General features: G+C 40.7%; 2 protein-coding genes across 9 annotated transcripts in view; one reads left to right on the top strand and one right to left on the bottom strand.

Annotated features, from left to right (window-relative positions):
- Positions 1-2,531: 2,531 nt before the first annotated feature.
- On the bottom strand, positions 2,532-20,134 carry eaf2 (ELL associated factor 2). Of its 8 annotated transcripts, XR_009809218.1 has the most exons (8): positions 19,930-20,134; positions 17,768-17,862; positions 15,068-15,204; positions 13,692-13,852; positions 5,829-6,071; positions 2,937-4,498; positions 2,720-2,750; positions 2,532-2,688 (listed from the first exon to the last, which is right to left on the bottom strand). XR_009809218.1 is itself a non-coding variant. In XM_061918179.1 (6 exons), exons 1-6 carry the CDS (start codon positions 20,033-20,035, stop codon positions 4,455-4,457), a joined length of 786 nt encoding a protein of 261 aa, XP_061774163.1. In that variant the 5' UTR covers positions 20,036-20,134; the 3' UTR covers positions 2,532-4,454. The 8 variants fall into 8 exon arrangements, 2 of the variants coding, with proteins under 2 accessions (XP_061774163.1, XP_061774164.1); XR_009809213.1 differs by having other exon boundaries at positions 2,720-4,498; XR_009809214.1 differs by lacking the exon at positions 2,720-2,750 and having other exon boundaries at positions 2,532-2,719; positions 2,751-4,498.
- Positions 20,135-21,694: 1,560 nt separating this feature from the next.
- Positions 21,695-23,519, top strand: part of si:dkey-91i10.2 (uncharacterized protein LOC555224 homolog) — a 35,032-nt gene continuing 33,207 nt past the window's right edge. Inside the window, exon 1 of the mRNA XM_061918178.1 lies at positions 21,695-22,267. The gene's annotated coding sequence lies outside the window, so the exon portion shown is untranslated. The remainder of the gene's footprint in view (positions 22,268-23,519) is intronic.

The following is a 23,519-nucleotide window of genomic DNA, read 5'->3' as shown; positions in this document are numbered from 1 at the left end:
ATTGGTGTGAATGCAGTATTTGTACTATATAAGTGAAGTATATTGGTGTGAATGCAGTATTTGTACTATATAAGTGAAGTATATTGGTGTGAATGCAGTATTTGTACTACATAAGTGAAGTATATTGGCTTGAATGCAGTATTTGTACTATATAAGTGAAGTATATTGGTGTGAATGCAGTATTTGTACTATATAAGTGAAGTATATTGGTGTGAATGCAGTATTTGTACTACATAAGTGAAGTATATTGGTGTGAATGCAGTATTTGTACTATATAAGTGAAGTATATTGGTGTGAATGCAGTATTTATACTACATAAGTGAAGTATATTGGTGTGAATGCAGTATTTGTACTATATAAGTGAAGTATATTGGTGTGAATGCAGTATTTGTACTATATAAGTGAAGTATATTGGTGTGAATGCAGTATTTATACTACATAAGTGAAGTATATTGGTGTGAATGCAGTATTTGTACTATATAAGTGAAGTATACTGGTGTGAATGCATTATTTGTACTACATAAGTGAAGTATATTGGTGTGAATGCAGTATTTGTACTATATAAGTGAAGTATATTGGTGTGAATGCAGTATTTGTACTATATAAGTGAAGTATATTGGTGTGAATGCAGTATTTATACTACATAAGTGAAGTATATTGGTGTGAATGCAGTATTTGTACTATATAAGTGAAGTATACTGGTGTGAATGCATTATTTGTACTACATAAGTGAAGTATATTGGTGTGAATGCAGTATTTGTACTATATAAGTGAAGTATATTGGTGTGAATGCAGTATTTGTACTATATAAGTGAAGTATATTGGTGTGAATGCAGTATTTATACTACATAAGTGAAGTATATTGGCTTGAATGCAGTATTTGTACTATATAAGTGAAGTATATTGGTGTGAATGCAGTATTTGTACTATATAAGTGAAGTATATTGGTGTGAATGCAGTATTTGTACTACATAAGTGAAGTATATTGGTGTGAATGCAGTATTTATACTACATAAGTGAAGTATATTGGCGTGAATGCAGTATTTGTACTATATAAGTGAAGTATATTGGTGTGAATGCAGTATTTGTACTACATAAGTGAAGTATATTGGTGTGAATGCAGTATTTGTACTATATAAGTGAAGTATATTGGTGTGAATGCAGTATTTGTACTATATAAGTGAAGTATATTGGTGTGAATGCAGTATTTATACTACATAAGTGAAGTATATTGGCGTGAATGCAGTATTTGTACTATATAAGTGAAGTATATTGGTGTGAATGCAGTATTTGTACTATATAAGTGAAGTATATTGGTGTGAATGCAGTATTTGTACTATATAAGTGAAGTATATTGGTGTGAATGCAGTATTTGTACTATATAAGTAAAGTATACTGGTGTGAATGCAGTATTTGTACTACATAAGTGAAGTATATTGGTGTGAATGCAGTATTTGTACTATATAAGTGAAGTATATTGGTGTGAATGCAGTATTTGTACTACATAAGTGAAGTATACTGGTGTGAATGCAGTATTTGTACTACATAAGTGAAGTATATTGGTGTGAATGCAGTATTTGTACTATATAAGTGAAGTATATTGGTGTGAATGCAGTATTTATACTACATAAGTGAAGTATATTGGCGTGAATGCAGTATTTGTACTATATAAGTGAAGTATATTGGTGTGAATGCAGTATTTGTACTATATAAGTGAAGTATATTGGTGTGAATGCAGTATTTGTACTATATAAGTGAAGTATATTGGTGTGAATGCAGTATTTGTACTATATAAGTAAAGTATACTGGTGTGAATGCAGTATTTGTACTACATAAGTGAAGTATATTGGTGTGAATGCAGTATTTGTACTATATAAGTGAAGTATATTGGTGTGAATGCAGTATTTGTACTACATAAGTGAAGTATACTGGTGTGAATGCAGTATTTGTACTACATAAGTGAAGTATATTGGTGTGAATGCAGTATTTGTACTATATAAGTGAAGTATACTGGTGTGAATGCAGTATTTGTACTATATAAGTGAAGTATATTGGCGTGATTGCAGTATTTGTACTACATATTTGAAGTATATTGGTGTGAATCACAAGAAGACAATACAACTGAAGAAAATCCCTCATAGTAAACAAAAATAATGTTTTTAACAACAAAAATAAATATCCAGGTGTTCATTTGTTAATATGAACACAAACATCTGGTATCGGCAGTAAATATTTCAGTATCAATCTACACGTCACTAACAATACTACCACAGAGCTTGTAGACCACCACCACGTGACCCACCTGGCATCCTCCAATTGCTAAACTTGATCACAAGAAGGTATTTCAAACATGTTTTGAAGAATATATAGTAGTATAACATATTTACATAATTACACAATAGAAGGTATTTCCAACATGTAATGAAGTATATAGTAGTAGTATCTGAAGAGAGCACTAAGATAAATACCCATAAGAAAGTATTTCCAACATGTATTGCAGCATACATAGTAGTATTTGAAGAAAGCAAGGCCACTATTGAAAAAGTTTATTTCCAAGACTGAGGAAAGACAAAAGCTGAAAGTAATAGAAAATAGATGAAGAAAATGTGGCCATCTTTCTTTGTGTGCTTGTTGGCAGATGTGAAAGTAGTCCTGACTTTGTCAGCTACTAGACTTACATGTTGACACCTGTGTCAAAGTATCTCACTTCCTGCTTCACCTGTGTCAAAGTCTCTCACGTCCTGCTTCACCTGTGTCAAAGTCTCTCACGTCCTGCTTCGACCGTGTCAAAGTATCTCACTTCCTGCTTCACCTGTGTCAAAGTATCTCACTTCCTGCTTCACCTGTGTCAAAGTCTCTCACGTCCTGCTTCGACCGTGTCAAAGTATCTCACTTCCTGCTTCACCTGTGTCAAAGTATCTCACTTCCTGCTTCACCTGTGTCAAAGTCTCTCACTTCCTGCCTCATAACTGCTGGAACTCACCTTTTTGCTTTCAAGTATGGCAGCTACAAGGGTCTCCTCACCCAGTCCAAAAAGCAGCGCTACAGGTGACCTTATATGCTAGCAAAGTTAGCAATTAGCTACACTGGCATTGTTATGCGCTAGCCAAGTCAGCAAGTAGCTATATTGACAATGTTATATGCTAGCCAAGTAAGCAAGTAGCTACATGGGCAATGTTGTATGCTCGCAAAGTTAGCAACTAGCTCCACTGGCATCGTTATATGCTCGCAAAGTTAGCAACTAGCTACATTGGCAACGTTGTACACTAGCCAAGTTAGCAAATAGCTACATTGGCTACATTAAACGCGAACAATGTTAGCAATTATCTAGACTGGCTTTATATGCTAGTGACGTTAGCAATTACCTACATTGGCAACTTTGTACCCTGGTGACATCAAGTAGCTAAAAAATGTCATATGCTAGTATCATTAGCAACTAGCTATATTGGCATTGATTGAAATAGCTTCATATGCTAGCTACATTAGCAACTAACCACATTGGAAGCTTGAAAGGCTAGCAACATTAGCGACTAGGCAGATCGGCAGCTTGAAAGGCTAGCGACATTAGCGACTAGCCAGTTCGGCAGCTTGAAAGGCTAGCGACATTAGCGACTAGCCAGATTGGCAGCTTGAAAGGCTAGCAACATTAGCGACCAGCCAGATTGGCAGCTTGAAAGGCTAGCAACATTAGCAACCAGCCAGATCGGCAGCTTGAAAGGCTAGCAACATTAGCAACCAGCCAGATCGGCAGCTTGAAAGGCTAGCGACATTAGCAACCAGCCAGATCGGCAGCTTGAAAGGCTAGCGACATTAGCGACTAGCCAGATTGGCAGCTTGAAAAGCTAGCAACATTAGCGACCAGCCAGATCGGCAGCTTGAAAGGCTAGCGACATTAGCGACTAGCCAGATTGGCAGCTTGAAAGGCTAGCAACATTAGCAACCAGCCAGATCGGCAGCTTGAAAGGCTAGCGACATTAGCGACTAGCCAGATTGGCAGCTTGAAAGGCTAGCAACATTAGCAACCAGCCAGATCGGCAGCTTGAAAGGCTAGCAACATTAGCGACTAGCCAAATCGGCAGCTTGAAAGGCTAGCAACATTAGCGACTAGCCAGATCGGCAGCTTGAAAGGCTAGCGACATTAGCGACTAGCCAGATCGGCAGCTTGAAAGGCTAGCGACATTAGCAACCAGCCAGATTGGCAGCTTAGCGAGAGTGAGAAGAGTTTGGTGAAGATGAGGAGGTCAAGGAGGAAGAATGAGATGAGGCAGACTTAAGTGGGACTTTAAAGACCTGATTGACTTGGAAATGTTTGTACGTACGGCAGGGAGAGGACGCCCGAGTGTCCCACGGTCCCCAAACACATCCACCTTGCATGAAATAGTTAAAAAAAAGAGAGAAAAAAAGTGGAGTTTGCAGACAGGTAGCATGTATGCTAAGAAGGTTAGCGGATGTCCTCAGTCGCTCTCACTGCCTGACTCGCTGAGCTGCAGGTCGCTTTCTGCAACACACAAACAGCGACGTGACGCCAACAGTCTGGTCTGCCAGAGAATAAGAAGACGTAAAGGATGCAAAGATGACAGCAGGAAGGGACATGACAACTCCAATGATGCTGTACACTCAGGCAAAGGTGTCTTCACGGTGCGTTCAAGGACGCCAGAAATAATACTAATAATAGTGAGCCCAAGAGGGACAAGCGGTAGAAAAATGGATGGCTATCATTTGTTATGCACATTTTGTTGAAATACTTCAAGTGCTGCAGTATAAACATTTCAAATAAAAGTTTAGTCACTGAAATACAGAAAATACTATAGTGTACTATGTGCACTTTTGTGCATGATGTCACTAAGATGACATATCAAAACAACACTAAATTAATTAAATACATTTTTGTACAGAACGCCACTATAATAGTTTAAAACAAATAAAGTGCAGTTTTGTGCATGAGGTCACACAAGATATTTCAATAAGTGTCAAATAAAAATGAGCTGCATAATAGGAAATAAATAGTGTATGTCCTTCACTATGTGGTAGGTTCCTGCGGACGTTATCTCCTTTTGTGGACTACTTTTATCATACCCTGTTGATATGGAAATGGTTGCTTGGGCATTTTGTGGGTGTGGCACCGAACAGAGATGTTGACATGCAGAGTTTCAAAATCTCTTCATTCACTAGCGGGTGACTTTTCAAATGATGCTACGAATTAGCAGTGGTGCTACGTTTTGTAGCAACGCTTTTGCCGCATACTTGACATATTACGGTTGTCTGTTCAACATCTTCCTGCTTGAAGCCAAACCATCGCCAGACATTGGACCCCTGCTGTTTTTATTGGAAATGAATTATTCTTCCTCCATTTGTTACAATATGTACACCTTCTTTCTCTCGTATTACCACTTGCACCACACCGCTAGCATCACAGCTAACTTTACCATGCTGCTACCTCTCTGCTGGGCGAGGGTGTGTGACGTTGCACACGTGACAGCATGTGAGGTATGTAACATGGGGCGCTTGTTTTATGTCTCTGTGAGAAGGAGAGACAGGGAAGAGTGAGAAGAGCCTGTAGTGTAATGTCAGCAACTGCCGGAGAAGGTACAGTATACTCCAATATCACCATATACTCCTTTTCTACATCGCACAGACCCACAAGACAAACCCCCCATATGTCCAGTATACTCCATATATTGCCCAGCTCTAATATATATTATAAAATATAGTGGGTGTGACATATACACATACATACATATATAAATATATAAATATATATATATACACACAAATGATATCATCAAATACAGTGGGTGTTGGAGTGTGAGATGAAGGCATGGACTCACTTAGTGTGTTCATGAGGAGTCCTGGTCCTGGTTCTGCTGGTGCTGCTGTGGCGCCCTCCTGAGGACAGGTGGTGGGCATGCAGGGGTTGGTGTGGTCCTCTGAGTCACTGCTGCTGCTGTCACTGCTGGAGGAGGAGCTGTTGGAGGAGCTGTCACTGCTCATCTGGTCCATGACTCGAGCTTCTTCCATCAGCTCTGTGAGGCAGCACACTCTGGTCACATGATACACCTGCCTCACACTTCCTGTGTGTGATGTCACATGATACACCTGCCTCACACTTCCTGTGTGTGATGTCACATGATACACCTGCCTCACACTTCCTGTGTGTGATGTCACATGGCACACCTGCCTCACACTTCCTGTGTGTGATGTCACATGATACACCTGCCTCACACTTCCTGTGTGTGATGTCACATGGCACACCTGCCTCACACTTCCTGTGTGTGATGTCACATGACACACCTGCCTCACACTTCCTGTGTGTGATGTCACATGATACACCTGCCTCACACTTCCTGTGTGTGATGTCACATGATACACCTGCCTCACATTTCCTGTGTGTGATGTCACATGATACACCTGCCTCACACTTCCTGTGTGTGATGTCACATGATACACCTGCCTCACACTTCCTGTGTGTGATGTCACATGATACACCTGCCTCACACTTCCTGTGTGTGATGTCACATGATACACCTGCCTCACATTTCCTGTGTGTGATGTCACATGATACACCTGCCTCACACTTCCTGTGTGTGATGTCACATGATACACCTGCCTCACACTTCCTGTGTGTGATGTCACATGATACACCTGCCTCACACTTCCTGTGTGTGATGTCACATGGCACACCTGCCTCACACTTCCTGTGTGTGATGTCACATGATACACCTGCCTCACACTTCCTGTGTGTGATGTCACATGGCACACCTGCCTCACACTTCCTGTGTGTGATGTCACATGACACACCTGCCTCACACTTCCTGTGTGTGATGTCACATGATACACCTGCCTCACACTTCCTGTGTGTGATGTCACATGATACACCTGCCTCACACTTCCTGTGTGTGATGTCACATGATACACCTGCCTCACATTTCCTGTGTGTGATGTCACATGATACACCTGCCTCACACTTCCTGTGTGTGATGTCACATGATACACCTGCCTCACACTTCCTGTGTGTGATGTCACATGATACACCTGCCTCACACTTCCTGTGTGTGATGTCACATGATACACCTGCCTCACACTTCCTGTGTGTGATGTCACATGATACACCTGCCTCACACTTCCTGTGTGTGATGTCACATGATACACCTGCCTCACACTTCCTGTGTGTGATGTCACATGGCACACCTGCCTCACACTTCCTGTGTGTGATGTCACATAATACACCTGCCTCACACTTCCTGTGTGTGATGTCACATGGCACACCTGCCTCACACTTCCTGTGTGTGATGTCACATGATACACCTGCCTCACACTTCCTGTGTGTGATGTCACATGATACACCTGCCTCACACTTCCTGTGTGTGATGTCACATGATACACCTGCCTCACACTTCCTGTGTGTTATGTCACATGATACACCTGCCTCACACTTCCTGTGTGTGATGTCACATGATACACCTGCCTCACACTTCCTGTGTGTGATGTCACATGATACACCTGCCTCACACTTCCTGTGTGTGATGTCACATGATACACCTGCCTCACACTTCCTGTGTGTGATGTCACATGGCACACCTGCCTCACACTTCCTGTGTGTGATGTCACATGATACACCTGCCTCACACTTCCTGTGTGTGATGTCACATGGCACACCTGCCTCACACTTCCTGTGTGTGATGTCACATGACACACCTGCCTCACACTTCCTGTGTGTGATGTCACATGATACACCTGCCTCACACTTCCTGTGTGTGATGTCACATGATACACCTGCCTCACACTTCCTGTGTGTGATGTCACATGATACACCTGCCTCACATTTCCTGTGTGTGATGTCACATGATACACCTGCCTCACACTTCCTGTGTGTGATGTCACATGATACACCTGCCTCACACTTCCTGTGTGTGATGTCACATGATACACCTGCCTCACACTTCCTGTGTGTGATGTCACATGGCACACCTGCCTCACACTTCCTGTGTGTGATGTCACATGATACACCTGCCTCACACTTCCTGTGTGTGATGTCACATGGCACACCTGCCTCACACTTCCTGTGTGTGATGTCACATGACACACCTGCCTCACACTTCCTGTGTGTGATGTCACATGATACACCTGCCTCACACTTCCTGTGTGTGATGTCACATGATACACCTGCCTCACACTTCCTGTGTGTGATGTCACATGATACACCTGCCTCACATTTCCTGTGTGTGATGTCACATGATACACCTGCCTCACACTTCCTGTGTGTGATGTCACATGATACACCTGCCTCACACTTCCTGTGTGTGATGTCACATGATACACCTGCCTCACACTTCCTGTGTGTGATGTCACATGATACACCTGCCTCACACTTCCTGTGTGTGATGTCACATGATACACCTGCCTCACACTTCCTGTGTGTGATGTCACATGATACACCTGCCTCACACTTCCTGTGTGTGATGTCACATGGCACACCTGCCTCACACTTCCTGTGTGTGATGTCACATGATACACCTGCCTCACACTTCCTGTGTGTGATGTCACATGGCACACCTGCCTCACACTTCCTGTGTGTGATGTCACATGATACACCTGCCTCACACTTCCTGTGTGTGATGTCACATGATACACCTGCCTCACACTTCCTGTGTGTGATGTCACATGATACACCTGCCTCACACTTCCTGTGTGTTATGTCACATGATACACCTGCCTCACACTTCCTGTGTGTGATGTCACATGATACACCTGCCTCACACTTCCTGTGTGTGATGTCACATGATACACCTGCCTCACACTTCCTGTGTGTGATGTCACATGGCACACCTGCCTCACACTTCCTGTGTGTGATGTCACATGATACACCTGCCTCACACTTCCTGTGTGTGATGTCACATGGCACACCTGCCTCACACTTCCTGTGTGTGATGTCACATGATACACCTGCCTCACACTTCCTGTGTGTGATGTCACATGATACACCTGCCTCACACTTCCTGTGTGTGATGTCACATGATACACCTGCCTCACACTTCCTGTGTGTGATGTCACATGATACACCTGCCTCACACTTCCTGTGTGTGATGTCACATGATACACCTGCCTCACACTTCCTGTGTGTGATGTCACATGATACACCTGCCTCACACTTCCTGTGTGTGATGTCACATGATACACCTGCCTCACACTTCCTGTGTGTGATGTCACATGATACACCTGCCTCACACTTCCTGTGTGTGATGTCACATGATACACCTGCCTCACACTTCCTGTGTGTGATGTCACATGATACACCTGCCTCACACTTCCTGTGTGTGATGTCACATGATACACCTGCCTCACACTTCCTGTGTGTGGTGTCACATGATACACCTGCCTCACACTTCCTGTGTGTGATGTCACATGATACACCTGCCTCACACTTCCTGTGTGTGATGTCACATGATACACCTGCCTCACACTTCCTGTGTGTGATGTCACATGGCACACCTGCCTCACACTTCCTGTGTGTGATGTCACATGATACACCTGCCTCACACTTCCTGTGTGTGATGTCACATGGCACACCTGCCTCACACTTCCTGTGTGTGATGTCACATGATACACCTGCCTCACACTTCCTGTGTGTGATGTCACATGATACACCTGCCTCACACTTCCTGTGTGTGATGTCACATGATACACCTGCCTCACACTTCCTGTGTGTTATGTCACATGATACACCTGCCTCACACTTCCTGTGTGTGATGTCACATGATACACCTGCCTCACACTTCCTGTGTGTGATGTCACATGATACACCTGCCTCACACTTCCTGTGTGTGATGTCACATGGCACACCTGCCTCACACTTCCTGTGTGTGATGTCACATGATACACCTGCCTCACACTTCCTGTGTGTGATGTCACATGATACACCTGCCTCACACTTCCTGTGTGTGATGTCACATGATACACCTGCCTCACACTTCCTGTGTGTGATGTCACATGGCACACCTGCCTCACACTTCCTGTGTGTGATGTCACATGATACACCTGCCTCACACTTCCTGTGTGTGATGTCACATGGCACACCTGCCTCACACTTCCTGTGTGTGATGTCACATGACACACCTGCCTCACACTTCCTGTGTGTGATGTCACATGATACACCTGCCTCACACTTCCTGTGTGTGATGTCACATGGCACACCTGCCTCACACTTCCTGTGTGTGATGTCACATGATACACCTGCCTCACACTTCCTGTGTGTGATGTCACATGATACACCTGCCTCACACTTCCTGTGTGTGATGTCACATGGCACACCTGCCTCACACTTCCTGTGTGTGATGTCACATGACACACCTGCCTCACACTTCCTGTGTGTGATGTCACATGATACACCTGCCTCACACTTCCTGTGTGTGATGTCACATGATACACCTGCCTCACACTTCCTGTGTGTGATGTCACATGATACACCTGCCTCACACTTCCTGTGTGTGATGTCACATGGCACACCTGCCTCACACTTCCTGTGTGTGATGTCACATGATACACCTGCCTCACACTTCCTGTGTGTGATGTCACATGGCACACCTGCCTCACACTTCCTGTGTGTGATGTCACATGGCACACCTGCCTCACACTTCCTGTGTGTGATGTCACATGATACACCTGCCTCACACTTCCTGTGTGTGATGTCACATGATACACCTGCCTCACACTTCCTGTGTGTGATGTCACATGGCACACCTGCCTCACACTTCCTGTGTGTGATGTCACATGATACACCTGCCTCACACTTCCTGTGTGTGATGTCACATGATACACCTGCCTCACACTTCCTGTGTGTGATGTCACATAATACACCTGCCTCACACTTCCTGTGTGTGATGTCACATGATACACCTGCCTCACACTTCCTGTGTGTGATGTCACATGATACACCTGCCTCACACTTCCTGTGTGTGATGTCACATGATACACCTGCCTCACACTTCCTGTGTGTGATGTCACATGATACACCTGCCTCACACTTCCTGTGTGTGATGTCACATAATACACCTGCCTCACACTTCCTGTGTGTGATGTCACATGATACACCTGCCTCACACTTCCTGTGTGTGATGTCACATGATACACCTGCCTCACACTTCCTGTGTGTGATGTCACATGGCACACCTGCCTCACACTTCCTGTGTGTGATGTCACATGATACACCTGCCTGACACTTCCTGTGTGTGATGTCACATGGCACACCTGCCTCACACTTCCTGTGTGTGATGTCACATGGCACACCTGCCTCACACTTCCTGTGTGCCTAACATGTAGAGTGCATGGAGTGCAGCTCCCCCTCTGGATGACTTAACTCCAAAACCAAAAAGGAAGTACCAAGGTGTGAGAGGAATAAAAAGGTTACCTTCACACTTAAGTCTATTGTATTTTAACTTCTATATATACACTTTTTTCAATCTACTGTATTTTATACATACATGTGTTATATATGATATTTAATGTAGTGTATTTAATGCAGTGTAAGTTTTATATATCATATGTACATGTGTGATATGATATTAATGTAGTGTAAGTTCTATACATCATATATACATGTAGTTAGAATATGATATTAATGTAATGTAAGTTCTATACATCATATATACATGTAGTTAGATATGATATTAATGTAATGTAAGTTCTATACATCATATATACATGTAGTTAGATATGATATTAATGTAATGTAAGTTCTATACATCATATATACATGTAGTTAGATATGATATTAATGTAGTGTAAGTTCTATACATCATATATACATGTAGTTAGATATGATATTAATGTAGTGTAAGTTCTATACATCATATATACATGTAGTTAGATATGATATTAATGTAATGTAAGTTCTATACATCATATATACATGTAGTTAGATATGATAATTAATGTAAGTTCTATACATCATATATACATGTAGTTAGATATGATATTAATGTAAGTTCTATACATCATATATACATGTAGTTAGATATGATATTAATGTAATGTAAGTTCTATACATCATATATACATGTAGTTAGATATGATATTAATGTAGTGTAAGTTCTATACATCATATATACATGTAGTTAGATATGATATTAATGTAGTGTAAGTTCTATACATCATATATACATGTAGTTAGATATGATATTAATGTAATGTAAGTTCTATACATCATATATACATGTAGTTAGATATGATATTAATGTAAGTTCTATACATCATATATACATGTAGTTAGATATGATATTAATGTAATGTAAGTTCTATACATCATATATACATGTAGTTAGATATGATATTAATGTAATGTAAGTTCTATACATCATATATACATGTAGTTAGATATGATATTAATGTAAGTTCTATACATCATATATACATGTAGTTAGATATGATATTAATGTAGTGTAAGTTCTATACATCATATATACATGTAGTTAGATATGATATTAATGTAGTGTAAGTTCTATACATCATATATACATGTAGTTAGATATGATATTAATGTAATGTAAGTTCTATACATCATATATACATGTAGTTAGATATGATATTAATGTAATGTAAGTTCTATACATCATATATACATGTAGTTAGATATGATATTAATGTAGTGTAAGTTCTATACATCATATATACATGTAGTTAGATATGATATTAATGTAGTGTAAGTTCTATACATCATATATACATGTAGTTAGATATGATATTAATGTAATGTAAGTTCTATACATCATATATACATGTAGTTAGATATGATATTAATGTAAGTTCTATACATCATATATACATGTAGTTAGATATGATATTAATGTAGTGTAAGTTCTATACATCATATATACATGTAGTTAGATATGATATTAATGTAATGTAAGTTCTATACATCATATATACATGTAGTTAGATATGATTGTAGTGTAAGTTCTATACATCATATATACATGTAGTTAGATATGATATTAATGTAATGTAAGTTCTATACATCATATATACATGTAGTTAGATATGATAATGTAGTGTAAGTTCTATACATCATATATACATGTAGTTAGATATGATATTAATGTAAGTTCTATACATCATATATACATGTAGTTAGATATGATATTAATGTAATGTAAGTTCTATACATCATATATACATGTAGTTAGATATGATATTAATGTAATGTAAGTTCTATACATCATATATACATGTAGTTAGATATGATAATGTAGTGTAAGTTCTATACATCATATATACATGTAGTTAGATATGATATTAATGTAAGTTCTATACATCATATATACATGTAGTTAGATATGATATTAATGTAATGTAAGTTTTATACATCATATATACATGTAGTTAGATATGATATTAATGTAATGTAAGTTCTATACATCATATATACATGTAGTTAGATATGATATTAATGTAGTGTAAGTTTTATACATCATATATACATGTAGTTAGATATGATATTAATGTAATGTAAGTTCTATACATCATACATACATGTAAGAGTTCTATATCTAATGTAGTGTCAGTTCTATACATCGTATATACATGTAGTTAGATATGATATTAATGTAGTGTAAGATGCAAGTGTTGTATATGTGTAAGATGTCAACATGACAGTATGGAGGATGACTGAGGGGAAAGATGAAGTACATGAGCAGCACCTTTCTCAATGTCGTCCAATGGCGAGGCAGGCGAGGTCTTGTCTTTGAGGGGAGAACTTCTGGGGCCTGCCAAGTTCTTGCTGCCGCTGCTCTTCATCTGCTGGCCCAGCCGACTGGTCTGCTGCTCCAGACGGGAGTGGATCTTGCTGCTGCCCTCGGCCCTGCAGAGTCACAAACATCTCCACTCACTGTGGATGCTTCTCTTCACTGCAAACCTGCTTCTTCTTCTTCTTAGATCCAAACAGCTACATCTGAGTGGACTCTTCTTGTTTTGGCAGGAAGTTAGCAGGAGGCCACCGGGAAGTTAGCCAGGCTAGCAGGAAGTTAGCATGAGGCCACCGGGAAGTTAGCCAGGCTAGCAGGAAGTTAGCAGGAGGCCACCGGGAGGTTAGCCAGGCTAGCAGGAAGTTAGCAAGAGGCCACCGGGAAGTTAGCCAGGCTAGCAGGAAGTTAGCAGGAGGCCACCGGGAAGTTAGCCAGGCTAGCAGGAAGTTAGCAGGAGGCCACCGGGAGGTTAGCCAGGCTAGCAGGAAGTTAGCATGAGGCCACCGGGAGGTTAGCCAGGCTAGCAGGAAGTTAGCAAGAGGCCACCGGGAAGTTAGCCAGGCTAGCAGGAAGTTAGCAGGAGGCCACCGGGAGGTTAGCCAGGCTAGCAGGAAGTTAGCAGGAGGCCACCGGGAGGTTAGCCAGGCTAGCAGGAAGTTAGCAGGAGGCCACCGGGAAGTTAGCCAGGCTAGCAGGAAGCTAGCAGGAGGCCACCGGGAGGTTAGCCAGGCTAGCAGGAAGTTAGCAAGAGGCCACCGGGAAGTTAGCCAGGCTAGCAGGAAGTTAGCAGGAGGCCACCGGGAAGTTAGCCAGGCTAGCAGGAAGTTAGCAGGAGGCCACCGGGAGGTTAGCCAGGCTAGCAGGAAGTTAGCATGAGGCCACCGGGAGGTTAGCCAGGCTAGCAGGAAGTTAGCAAGAGGCCACCGGGAAGTTAGCCAGGCTAACAGGAAGTTAGCAGGAGGCCACCGGGAGGTTAGCCAGGCTAGCAGGAAGTTAGCAGGAGGCCACCGGGAGGTTAGCCAGGCTAGCAGGAAGTTAGCAAGAGGCCACCAGGAAGTTAGCCAGGCTAGCAGGAAGTTAGCTGGAGGCCACTGGGAGGTTAAATAGGCTAGCAGGAAGTTAGCAAGAGGCCACCGGGAAGTTAGCCAGGCTAGCAGGAAGTTAGCAGGAGGCCACTGGGAGGTTAAATAGGCTAGCAGGAAATTGGCAAGAGGCCACCAGGAAGTTAGCCAGGCTACCAAGGAGTACCAGCTCCTTAGTTTTGAGCATCATGAGGTTTACTTTTCTTCTCCACAGAAGAAAAAGTGAGTGTCCACATGAAAACCGCCCACCTGGTCTTCTTGACTGCAATGTTGCTGCTGAGTTTCTCCAGTCGGTACTCGCCCGTGTCGTGGTTGACGATGAGGATGCACTCCTTCATGTATGACCTCTTGGAGCCCTTGAAGACGGTCACCGGAGCACTGGAGCCCTGAAATACAAACAACAACAACAACAATTAAAGCACTTGCCACCAGGGAACTGGATCCATCCTTGTAGTCAGCATGTAAAGATGTGCTTTGTATTCATCACAAGAGAAGTTGACATGATGAAAGATCTCACAGCAGCCAGTCTTTGATCAACATCTGCTTTTTAAGACAGCCTCACAACAGTTAGAAGTTCTACAGAGTAAGACAAATTAGGAGGAAAAGATGAGATTCTAAAATGAAATGTGGTAATATTTCATCTTCATATTGGATGCAATATGAGCCCATCAACACGGACAAGCGAGAGAAAATGCCGTGATCAACAAACAAAAAGACAACATCTGACCTTGCTTTTCCAACTAGATGTTCAATATTCAGTTTTGTTGACAGAAATGAGTCCATTTTGATTGATTTAACTTACATTTTTGCTTACAAAAACACGTTTTGGTTTATTTTCTCAATTGAGTAAATTCCCTTCCAATGACAGTACAATGGTAAAGAATTCTACAGTAATGAGAAATACAAATCATTTGAAAAGGCGATCATATGATGACAGTAACACTTGTCCAGGGTGTACCCTGCCTTCTGGCCAAGTGCAGCTGGGATAGGCTCCAGCTTCCCCTTCCTTCACTCCTATTTTCCCAGTTTAAAATATTTTGATGTATGCGGTATACAAAATCAAATCCTAACTGCAATTTTGGAGAGAAAAATCCCAATTGCGTCAATTAAATTGTTTTTATTTTTTTCTAAGTGTAACCCTATGTGACGGAGCACTTGTTGTAATTAACACAGATTAAAAAGTACAGATAGCCCTATCATTAGTCCAGAATTTTAACTGTCCACATGGACAGACCCAATTAGGACGCAGTAGGGAAAAAAATGCGATACTCTGTACACATCTCTGTGTCCCATGGCAATAATAATATACAGTAATCTCACCTCTAAATCCCATGGCAATAATAATATACAGTAATCTCACCTCTAAATCCCATGGCAATAATAACATACAGTAATCTCACCTCTAAATCCCATGGCAATAATAATATACAGTAATCTCACCTCTAAATCCCATGGCAATAATAACATACAGTAATCTCACCTCTAAATCCCATGGCAATAATAATAACATACAGTAATCTCACCTCTAAATCCCATGGCAATAATAAAATACAGTAATCTCACCTCTAAATCCCATGGCAATAATAATAACATACAGTAATCTCACCTCTAAATCCCATGGCAATAATAATAACATACAGTAATCTCACCTCTAAATCCCATGGCAATAATAATAATATACAGTAATCTCACCTCTAAATCCCATGGCAATAATAAAATACAGTAATCTCACCTCTAAATCCCATGGCAATAATAACATACAGTAATCTCACCTCTAAATCCCATGGCAATAATAATAACATACAGTAATCTCACCTCTAAATCCCATGGCAATAATAAAATACAGTAATCTCACCTCTAAATCCCATGACAATAATAATAACATACAGTAATCTCACCTCTAAATCCCATGGCAATAATAATAACATACAGTAATCTCACCTCTAAATCCCATGGCAATAATAATAACATACAGTAATCTCACCTCTAAATCCCATGGCAATAATAACATACAGTAATCTCAACTCTAAATCCCATGGCAATAATAATAACATACAGTAATCTCACCTCTAAATCCCATGGCAATAATAATAACATACAGTAATCTCACCTCTAAATCCCATGGCAATAATAATAACATACAGTAATCTCACCTCTAAATCCCATGGCAATAATAACATACAGTAATCTCACCTCTAAATCCCATGGCAATAATAACATACAGTAATCTCACCTCTAAATCCCATGGCAATAATAATAACATACAGTAATCTCACCTCTAAATCCCATGGCAATAATAATATACAGTAATCTCACCTCTAAATCCCATGGCAATAATAATAACATACAGTAATCTCACCTCTAAATCCCATGGCAATAATAATATACAGTAATCTCACCTCTAAATCCCATGGCAATAATAATAACATACAGTAATCTCACCTCTAAATCCCATGGCAATAATAATAACATACAGTAATCTCACCTCTAAATCCCATGGCAATAATAATAACATACAGTAATCTCACCTCTAAATCCCATGGCAATAATAACATACAGTAATCTCACCTCTAAATCCCATGGCAATAATAACATACAGTAATCTCACCTCTAAATCCCATGGCAATAATAATAACATACAGTAATCTCACCTCTAAATCCCATGGCAATAATAATAACATACAGTAATCTCACCTCTAAATCCCATGGCAATAATAATAACATACAGTAATCTCACCTCTAAATCCCATGGCAATAATAATAACATACAGTAATCTCACCTCTAAATCCCATGGCAATAATAATAACATACAGTAATCTCACCTCTAAATCCCATGGCAATAATAACATACAGTAATCTCACCTCTAAATCCCATGGCAATAATAATAACATACAGTAATCTCACCTCTAAATCCCATGGCAATAATAATAACATACAGTAATCTCACCTCTAAATTGGGTAATGTGATGGTGACTTGCTCTCCTTTGCCCACTTCAAGTTCTCCTTCACAGGCCGTGTCGATGGAAGCTGGCTTGAAATCATCTGTGCACCAAACACACACACACACATGTCAACTCATTTGTTCCACATGTCAACTAATATGTTCCACATGTCAACCCATATGTTTCACATGTCAACTTATACTATATGTTCCATAAATCAACTTATACTATATGTTCCACATGTCAACTCATATGTTCCACATGTCAACTCATATGTTCCACATGTCAACTTATACTATATGTTCCATAAATCAACTTATACTATATGTTCCACATGTCAACTCATATGTTCCACATGTCAACTCATATGTTCCACATGTCAACTCATATGTTCCACATGTCAACTTATATATTCCACATGTCAATTTATACCATATGTTCCACATGTCAATTTATATGTTCCACATGTCAATTTATACTATATGTTCCACATGTCAACTCATATGTTCCACATGTCAACTTATATGTTCCACAAGTCAACTTATATGTTCCACAAGTCAACTTATACTATATGTTCCACATGTCAACTCATATGTTCCACATGTCAACTTATATGTTCCACATGTCAACTTATACTATATGTTCCACAAGTCAACTCGTATGGTCCACATGTCAACTTATACTATATGTTCCACAAGTCAATTTATACCATATGTTCCACAAGTCAACTTATACTATATGTTCCACAAGTCAATTTATACCATATGTTCCACAAGTCAACTTATACTATATGTTCCACATGTCAACTTATACCATATGTTCCACAAGTCAACTTATACTATATGTTCCACAAGTCAATTTATACCATATGTTCCACAAGTCAACTTATACCATATGTTCCACATGTCAACTTATACCATATGTTCCACAAGTCAACTTATACTATATGTTCCACATGTCAACTTATACTATATGTTTCACAAGTCAACTTATATGTTCCACATGTCAACTTATACTATATGTTCCACAAGTCAATTTATATGTTCCACATGTCAACTTATACTATATGTTCCACATGTCAACTTATACTATATGTTCCACATGTCAACTTATACTATATGTTCCACAAGTCAATTTATATATGTTCCACAAGTCAACTTATTCTATATGTTCCACATGTCAACTTATACTATATGTTCCATAAGTCAACTTATACTGTATGTTCCACGAGTCAACTCAAACTATATGTTCCACAAGTCAACTCATATGTTCCACAAGGACAACACAAGTCAACTCATATGTTCCACAAGGACAACACAAGTCAACTTATATGTTCCACAAGGACAACACAAGTCAACTTATATGTTCCACAAGGACAACACAAGTCAACTCATATGTTCCACAAGGACAACACAAGTCAACTCATATGTTCCACAAGAACAACAAAATAAAGGAAGATCTCCATGGAGACAGAGACTTTTAAAACTGAAGAAAGATAAGGAAGACTTCTATAAACAAGTTATCGATGCTTTTCATCAGAAGGAGCTGGCATGGATTTCATTTATAAGTAAAGGTAAGACCATAATAACGTTGTTTTTTTTTTATTATGTGTGCTTTCCATGATGGTACCCTTACATCACACTCAAATGTTTACTGCATGCCTTTGGTAAGTGCCGGAGTGAGAAGAGGTTTTACAATGATTAGCGCATGCTTACGTTTACCGCATGCCTTTGGTAAGCGCAGGAGTGAGAAGAGGTTTTAAATTACTTAGCGCCCCGGCGGCAATTCAAGGAAATACGGTATATGTTCCACAAGAACCACAAAAGTCAACGTATATGTTCCACAAGTGATATGTTCCACAAGAAGAAGTAAAGTCAAGAAAAGAGCAAAAACAAGAAGTTTGACTTGACTGCCGCAAGATGGCGGTGTCGCCAGGCTATCATGTTAGCTAGCAATCAGAAGTTGACAGCTGCTGAGGCTGGAACGTCGCGTCTTTCTCCGACATGACCACGACGTGTTCCGACATGACCACGACGTGTTCCGACACAAAGGAGCAAGACAGCGGCGTCAAACGGAGCTCTGGTCGGAGCGGAGGACTTTGATGACGGCTGCGCTTCACATTGAAGGCTAACAGGCTAGCTAGCAGGCTAGCATGGCGTCCACTTACATCGCACCGTGTGGAAAGCACTTTTAGGCTGCTTCTCGAACGTCTCCCCCAATTTCAAGACGTGCTCCTCGTTGTCAAAGTTGGCGTACGTCGTCCCATTCATCATCCTGACACTTTGGCAGCATGGAAACTTTCTGCTCTTTTTTTCTCTTTTGAGTTTTTTTATTCCACCGCCACCAGGTTCCGCCTTTTCTTTCTTCTGATTGGTGCTTTAGCTGGATCTGTGTGTTCATTGGCTAATCAGCTGTCAGTCTAAATACGTCACCGGTTCCCTTTCACACCAACAATTTGATCGGTATTTTTAAAATAAAGTAAAAGTTGCTCTGATTTCGATGGAATCCTCTTTCCACCAGTACACAAATAAAGATACCCCGATAGTAAGTCATAATTATGACATTAAAAAATCACAATAATGAGGGAAAAAAAGTCAAAATTAGGAGATAAAATGTCATATTTAGGAGATAAAGTCAAAATTATGAGCTACAAAATTATTAGACAAGAAGGTTGAAATTATGAGATAAAAAGTCGAAATTATAAGATACGAACTTTTGACCCTTTTTTATTCCTCCGCTATTGTAAGGTGCCGCTCGGCTCCGCCTCTTCAATCAACCATCCATCCATTTTCTACCGCTTATTCCCTTTCGGGGTTGCGGGGGGTGCTGGCGCCTATATCAGCTACAATCGGGCGGAAGGCAGGGTACACCCTGGACAAATCGCTATCTCATCGCAGGGCCAACACAGATAGACAGACAACATTCACACACTAGTGTTGCCAATCAACCTATCCCCAGGTGCATGTCTTTGGAGGTGGGAGGGGCCTATCCCCAGGTGCATGTCCTTGGAGGTGGGAGGGGCCTATCCCCAGGTGCATGTCTTTGGAGGTGGGAGGGGCCTATCCCCAGGTGCATGTCTTTGGAAGTGGGAGGAAGCCGGAGTAGAACCCACGCATTCACGGGGAGAACATGCAAACTCCACACAGAAAGAACCCGAGCCTGGATTCAATCAATCAATCAATGATTATTTATATAGCCCTAAATCACAAGTGTCTCAAAGGGCTGCACACACCACCACGACATCCTCGGTAGGCCCACATAAGGACAAGGAAAACTCACACCCAGTGGGACCTCGGTGACAATGATGACTATGAGAAACCTTGGAGAGGACCGCATATGTGGGCAAAATAGTTGTCTTCATAAATTGAGACCATGTTGATGTCCAACAATGGATCCACGTTGTTGGTTGGGAAAAGACCACATTTCAGTGTCAAATGGAGATGACCAGATGAGATGGATTCAATGTTGTGAAAAAGCATGTTGGGTTTGAGTTGCTGAACATGAGGAGCTCAGTCAACAAGTTGTCAACGTGCAGCTTTCAATGTCTTCTTCCTGCTGGCCTTTGTTACCATCAAGTTGTTGTTGCTTTCACAGCTTTTTTGCCCTTTTTACACCAAAGAAAACTCTGTTTTCACACAATATGTTGCAATATTTTCCACAGGGCAATTCAAAGTGTAATATTTGATGTGAAGTATTTGGGTCAATAATTCATCACATTACATTTTTAATCATTATTTTTTAAACAAGGACAGTCTAAAAGAAAAACAAAAACTAATGTATCTGAAAAGGCCCCACTCATAAAAGTATTCAAAATAAGTCATTTATTTAAATTTTTTATTTTCATTGCCTAAATCTCCAGATCAACTTTACGTCAATTATAAGTTTGTATGTTTTTTTCATGTTAGTTTCATTTGTTATAAACAATCAAATGATGCAATATTTCCCCTGAGAAATATTTCAAAGTCTAATATTTGGTGTGAAGCATTGGGAGGCTTTAATATGTCAATAATTGATCATATTGATTTTGATTCATTATTATTTCATGACGGTTTGTTTTGGTTTGAGCTGCTAATAGTTGACGTGCTGCTTGTTTGGCTGCCAACACAACAAGTGCGACGAGGAGATAGAAAGACACTTCTTTCTAGCAGTAACAGCATCGACTTTGGTGTGGAAGGAAGCAGGGACGAGCGGTAGGGAATGGATGGATGGATGGATGGATGGGGGCGGAGAAAGCGATGGGTGCTGCCTTTTACGAGGTGTCCGTGAAGGCAGCACAGTTCCCAAGGAGAAAGCCGCGCAGAAAGAGCTGGGTGGCGTGTTGACGTCGTCACACCTCACACCTCACACCTCACAAGATACTGACTGCCTGCTCACGCCTTTTTCTGCCTTGTGTGCACACGAGCGGCTGCCACCGGAACACCGAGCCCGGCCGGAACCGGACCCGCACCCGCCGAACACAACCTGCTCCCGGAGATCACGTGACCGAGCTGATGGACAACTACTAAGTCAGTCGCTACACATTTCTACTCTTTTACAGTCTCATACCTGCTCATCATATACCTACTCATCATATACCTGCTCATCATATCTATTCATTATCTACTCATCATATACCTTACTCATCATATCTATTATCTACTCATATCTATTCATTATATACTCATATTTATTCATTGTATACTCATCTATTCATTATATACTCCTATCTACTCATCATATGAACTCATCATATCTATTCATTATATACTCATATCTATTTATTATCTACTCATCATATCTACTCATATCTATGCATCATCTACTCATCATATCTATTGACCATATCTATTCATCATTTACTGATCATATCTACTCATCATATCTATTGATGACCTGCTGATCATATGTATTCATCATCTATTCATCATTTACTGATCACACGTATCTATTGATCATATATTGATCTTTTCATCATCTATCATATTAATCATATTCATCATCTACTGATCACTTACATTCACAAACACATAATGTCAAATTAATAATAATAACATGAACACAACGTTGTGTTAGTAATTATATATAACAAACACAGAATGTTGTATTCCACCCATCCATTTTCTACCTCTCATTCCCTTTGGGGTTGCTGGTGTCTATCGTAGCTACAAGTGGGAGGAAGGCGGCGTACACCCCGGACAAGTGGCCACCTCATCACAGGGCCAACACAGATAGACAGACAACATTCACACACTAGGGCCCATTTAGTGTTGCCAATCAACCTATCCCCAGGTGCATGTCCTTGGAGGTGGGAGGGGCCTATCCCCAGGTGCATGTCCTTGGAGGTGGGAGGGGCCTATCCCCAGGTGCATGTCTTTGGAGGTGGGAGGGGCCTATCCCCAGGTGCATGTCTTTGGAGGTGGGAGGGGCCTATCCCCAGGTGCATGTCTTTGGAGGTGGGAGGAAGCCGGAGTACCCGGAGTAGAAACCCACGCAGTCACGGGGAAGACATGCAAACTCCACACAGAAAGATCCAAAGCCCAGGATCGAACCCAGGACCTACGTATTGTGAGGCGCATGTACTAACCTCTGAACCACCATGCTGCCAAGAAATATAAACATTATATTCAATAATGTACATTAAACATACAGTAAATTATATATTTAATAACCTAAATTAAACATACCAAAAAATATATTATACAACAAATGATTTTATATTTAGTAATTTATATTAAACATACAATAAATGATATATTTAATAATGTACATTAAACATAG

This window comes from Nerophis ophidion, linkage group LG13, assembly GCF_033978795.1.
Source record: "Nerophis ophidion isolate RoL-2023_Sa linkage group LG13, RoL_Noph_v1.0, whole genome shotgun sequence".
NCBI classification, from domain to species: Eukaryota; Metazoa; Chordata; class Actinopteri; order Syngnathiformes; family Syngnathidae; genus Nerophis; species Nerophis ophidion.
The sequence above is the reverse complement of the archived record's forward strand: the minus strand, read 5'-3'. Positions and strand labels throughout refer to the sequence as shown.

Bases quoted from the DNA above. Each gene is read 5' to 3' on its own strand.
- eaf2 (XM_061918179.1), bottom strand. From the start codon at position 20,035: ATGATGAATGGGACGACGTACGCCAACTTTGACAACGAGGAGCACGTC. The intron at 17,863-19,929 runs GTAAGTGGACGC...TTTGGTGCACAG, and splicing joins TGCTTTCCACACGGTGCGAT to ATGATTTCAAGCCAGCTTCC. The intron at 6,072-13,691 runs GTGCTGCTCATG...CATCACACACAG, and splicing joins ATTGGACGACATTGAGAAAG to GAAGTGTGAGGCAGGTGTAT.